General features: G+C 38.1%; 1 protein-coding gene across 1 annotated transcript in view; it reads left to right on the forward strand.

Moving 5' to 3' along the window:
* The window catches only part of CCPG1 (cell cycle progression 1), a gene marked incomplete at its 3' end in the record, with an annotated part of 12,449 nt that extends 7,353 nt beyond the window's left edge, over window positions 1-5,096 (forward strand). The window contains exons 4-6 of the mRNA XM_010181369.1: window positions 6-207; window positions 3,987-4,241; window positions 5,085-5,096. Coding sequence (XP_010179671.1) covers window positions 6-207; window positions 3,987-4,241; window positions 5,085-5,096 — 469 coding nt within the window. The remainder of the gene's footprint in view (window positions 1-5; window positions 208-3,986; window positions 4,242-5,084) is intronic.
* Between the last annotated feature and the right edge of the window lie 233 nt (window positions 5,097-5,329).

The raw sequence follows: 5,329 nt of genomic DNA on the forward strand, positions 1-5,329 counted from the left end.
GAAAGAAAGAAAAACTCCCTGATGATGGGACCTGCATTGGAGCTATTAGTGATGATTCTGACATTGTTACGCTTGAAGCTCCAAAACCAGAAGAAACTCACAGTCAGGAGGAAGCTCCAGCTGACGGCGAAGAAGCTCAGAGTTCAGAGGATTTTAACATGGGCTCCTCCTCTAGCAGTCAATATGCATTTTCCCACCTAGAAACTGGTAAGAGCAATAAATTACTAAGCAACCGTGTGCAAACATTGCACCAGGGGGAAAAATACTTTTGCTTAGGGAACCTTCTTTGTGTGGAGAGGGAAAATTAAAATGACTTTTAGTTCACGGTATAAGGGTAAGTTTTCTCTTGGCAGTTTTTTCTTGCTTGTATAGAGTTGGCATAAATAACTGGCAACTGGGAGAAAATGGATTATTGGGGCCGTGAGGACTAATAGCAGTATGACTACAAACAGTTTTTGCTTACCTTTATAGCTACGTAGAAAAAAATATATCTATTTATTATTTTTTTAAAGATATTCCCAGTACTTGGCAGAAATGCAACACACGATATTCAGGAGAATATGAACATTTGGCCATTTAAAAATAAACAAAAAGCCTTACTGTTGGGTTACTCTTCTCTTGTTCTCTAGTCTTCCTTTTGATTCCGGGTTGCTGCTTATTTAGTCTTTTCTGCTCTCTTTATTCTCTGTAACACTTTTGTGTTACTGATCTGTACCTTTCAAAGGAAGTTATTACAAGAGCAGGATTTTTCTTAAAATACTGTTTTATCTTAGAAGTAGAATAAAGCCTCGTTAAAGGTTCATGTATCTGTGTAGCATCCATTGAATCAGAAAATGACAGCTTAGCATCTAATTATCGCCAGTGATGATTTGTAACAAAGCTGTTGCCTTCTTTAAGTCTTCTGGATGGCTTGACTTAATTTGTAATTTAAAATTTAGTTGACTTTCTTTTCTCTTTTAGGGCTGAATACTAAAAATGGTTGTTTTGTTGTTTGTTTTGTGTTTTTTTCCCTATGTTTTTGTACACAAAAGTCAGTTGGCTGGAGAAGCTGAGGAAGATTCCCGATTGTGTAAGGGGATGGGGAAATGAGGTGAAAGAGCATGTGTCTCACGGTCTTCCTTTCCAAGGTGGTGTGATTAAATTTGATCAGCTTGTATAAAGCTGATTGCTTATGGCTTGCATGGAGTGTTCCTAGAATTATCGGTAGCAGTCTGTCTTGATGTTATGTTAATAATATTCCAAACAGATGCTGAAAGCCAGGCCTCACTGAATTTGGCTAACTTGTCAGTGTTTTAGTTGCTTTTTTTGAAAGTGTTAAACTTACAGGTAAATTTGGGATGGGCAGCAGTAAGCTTTGTGATACATTTTAATGTGTGTGCTTGGCCATTTAAACGAGTGCTGCTTGTTGGATTCCAAATCTGTGTGTGACTGGCAAGAAGAACTTCTTCCATCTAACTTACACTGATTTCAGCATAGTCTTCAGTGCTGTGCCTTTGAGTGACCGAGTATTATAGAAAACGTTTGGAGTACTTTTGCATTTATTTTAAATGCCAAAGTTGCAGCAGTCAAAATTTTCATGCCACTTTGGCAATGGAAATCTTTGCTATCTGCTTCTTGGTGAGTTTTCTATTGTGTTGGAAAAGGATGAGCTTCAGCTTTTCCTAAGGTAGATACTGAAACTGTTCTGCAAGGATTTTCTACCACTTTTACTTGCCAACCAATTCCTATTTAGGCCGTCTTCACCATGCAAACAACTGTTTTCATACTGCTTCATGAATGAAGTTAACTAGCAAAAGTGCTCATACACCCAAATAAGCTGCATTTAGGCTCCATTTAGGTGTCTGTGCAGAAATGCCGAAGAAAACCACTTTTTAACTGGCACTGTTCATCTGTTTTTTAGCGTAGATCTGACACTTCAACATCACAGCAGAAGCCAGAATTTTGGACTGCTGCCGTGGTCACGCTTTGTTTCATTTATGCTGCTTTTCATCCTCTGAACGTTAGTGTACATTCAGTTTGCACTGAATTTTTAGAGCAGCTGTAAGGCAATGTCATTCCTGCCTGAAAGTGTAATGCTGGTGTCACCTTGCTAGTAAGTGCCCTTGAATGGCTCTAAGTGTCTTATGGCTGTTTCTTTTTGCTTTTTGATTGTCTTTTTTTCCCCCTTTCTATATTTTTCTGTCCAGCGCGTATCGAAGAATTTCCTATTTGGCTCGAAGTGGCTTATTCCTTAACTGCTTTTGTATACTATACATGTAAGCTGCTTTGGTTGGTGGGGGGGGGAAAACCAAACCCAACAAACCCCAAATAAGCAATTATAGTACCCTTTTAATAAAGGATTGTACAGGACACAGTTAATAATGTCTGACCTCAACATTCTAGTAAAAATACTTCTCTCCTGACTAGTTTATGAATGCTTGCCTTACTGTTCAGGATTGGAGAAATACGCATCTGCCTAAATGACCGATTCTGAAATAGCGTCCTTTTCTGCCAAGCTATATAAATTCATTTAAGGCTCTGCATGTCAAGAAGCTGTTTAAGTGATTTGTCTTTATTGCAATGTCTGCTTGCTCAGCCTGGTTTGACTAATTGACTAAAATGAGTTTTTAATTTTTTATTAAGAGGGGAAGTTATTTTTCATTATCTGACCTGTTGCTTGTCTGTGGAGTCAGAAATCAGATATGTATTCCAGATACCGATCAGTAATCTTTTCTGGGGCTGTTGCAATCACTTCCACGAAGGTGGCATTTATTTTCAGTGAAGAATCTGAACTGGTAGTGCTTTTTATAGATAATGGCTAGCACTGCTTGTCGTTCTTGTCTGTTCGGTGGTACGTGCATGGCTTTGCTCAAACAAATGATTTCAGTTGTGAAATGTCAAGGAGAGCAACTCTGTATTTATATTTTTACATCTGAGCGATGATCTCTGATAACGAGAATGAACAGCCATATTTCTAGAAGGGGCGTTAGCATTGTGTAATTGCAGGCATCAAATTCAGAACTATCTGAGCAGGAGCACTTTGTCATGCGCTGGAGGCTTCATTGATCACATTGAATCTATTTCAGGCGTGTGAAGTAGGTACATTGCAAAAAGCAATTACAGCTCTGTCGTCGTGTTCCCAGTTAGAACACGTGGCTTTTGAGCCATAGGAACATGAACACACAAATGGTGTCATAAATACCATTTTACAAAAAATGTCATAAAAGGTATTATTTCATGGTTAGAATTTGTTCTTATCGAATCCATCTTTCAAAACAGGAATCAATCGGGTAACAGAAGCATTTTGGATTCGGAGTGTTAGGGAGGGCCAAACACAGAAGCACCCGAGTGGTTCTTTTCCTGTGCAGTAGTGGGTGGAAATGGCAATAGGTATGCTACGTGGTAGATACTAAAAGTAAACAAAAACACACATTTAAACAAATTTGCAGTGCAAAGCTTTGTTTGGATATTTAGAATACCCACAGTAGTGGAAGTGTAATTGAATTTTGTCTGCAGATGCGTGTAGATCACAGAATGAAGTTTTCTGAGAACATAATAAAACTGTATCTGCCTTTTAGGAAGCTTTCTTTTAGCAAGCCTTTCTGTTTTGTTATTAAATAGTTCAGTCTCAGTGTCTGTAAGAGAAGAAAACCAGAATTCTTAACCTTTCTACTTCACAAGAGTTTGCAGAGGGCAGTACCTGTAGGTGCTTTTTAAGAGGCAGAATTGTCTGAAAGAAATACTTTCTAACGAGTGAACGATAAAGCGTGGGGAAGTGCCGTACAGTTTTGTGCTGATGGCTTCTTGATTCTCTGTTTTCCTTTTAAAAACCCAGATTTTTACCTTTGGAGATCAAGCATTCTTTGTGTAATATCCAGCATAAACTATCCCATTGAGAATTTTTGTTTTAATGTTCTCCACTATAAACGCCAAATACCTTTTGCATAAATATGATGGATTTTGGTACTCAAATTGATTTTTAAGAACTGTTCTGTGCTGGTTTTCAGTTTTTCCATCTCAGGCTAGCAATGATGAATCAAGCAGTGATGAAACCAGCAATCAGTCCAGTCCCACAGTACGAAAACGTCGGGCTAAGAAGAGGCTGATCTCTGGCTCCGAGGCAGAGGGTGGGCCACCTGCTGAAACGGAGCCTGAACCTCCCAGAGAAGAGCAGCACAAACGCCAGTTCAGCAGTGGCCTTAACAGATGCATCATACTGGCTTTGGTGATTGCAGTCAGCATGGGCTTTGGACACTTCTACGGTGAGTGTATGGAAAACAAAATACATGGAAGCAACACTTTGCATAACAAATAGCATTTTGTTGCAGCTCTGATTTTTGTCTTGTTCCCTGCTAACAATCTAAACCTAAAAATAAGAAAAAGTATGGATAATACAGGGAAGCACTTCAATGGTGCACTTGTATTTAATACACACTACTTTAAAATTAAAGTAAATAAAAAGACGTTAAATTTTGGTTGCACTTACGTTCTCGTAACGGAGTGTGTACCCTTCATTTTTCACGTCTTTGATTTTGAAATACATTTGTGGTAGTGCTTATCATTCCTAACAGCGTTCAGAGAGTTATTTCAGGCATTCGTTCCATATGTACTCATCTGGTCAGTGTAAGAGCAAGGCATGTTTTGACAGGAGTTCACAATATCAATATTTTTCTCTTTCCAATGGAGAAAAACACGCTGTAGTCGTCCTCGCAATTCCAGAGTGGTTTAGGGAATCCAGAAGAGCAGCAATTTTTCTGTGTTCAGTGCTTTGCCTAAAGTTAAGCTTTACACAGACTGTTATTACATTTAATAAAACAGCAGATCTCGGTGCAGGTTTAAATGTACAAAGTGCTCTCCTGATCTTCCAAGATAGCTGTGATACGATAAAAATGATGGAGGACATTTATTTTTTTATAGCAATTTTTCCTGAGTTGTTTTAGTTTATATAAAAATGTGCTTTCGTAAGAAGACTTGTGATTTGACACTGGGAACATGACTGTAATTGGCTTTAATTTTGACTAATTGTGAGGGGTCTAAATTTTGACTTTTTTTTTGAGTTTTATATTAATTTTCACTTGACCCTGATATATTCTTTTTGTTCTTAGGTAAACCTGAAGGTAAGAGTCATAAGTGATGCATTGTGGATGCTGTGCTCACTTTTTAAGTTGTGTGTGGGTGTACACACACATCCATATGTATGTAAACTTACATATTTAAAAAGAATAATCAATTCTTAAGAGTTACTAGTGTGTGTGATTATTGGAATGACTAATCCAGTCGTGTAAAAGAGTTATTTAGCAGCTGCAACCAGTAATAGCTGGTGTGAAAACTGGTTGGTGTATGTTGGCAT

Source organism: Mesitornis unicolor, unplaced genomic scaffold, assembly GCF_000695765.1.
Source record: "Mesitornis unicolor isolate BGI_N332 unplaced genomic scaffold, ASM69576v1 scaffold12903, whole genome shotgun sequence".
Classification (NCBI taxonomy): Eukaryota; Metazoa; Chordata; class Aves; order Mesitornithiformes; family Mesitornithidae; genus Mesitornis; species Mesitornis unicolor.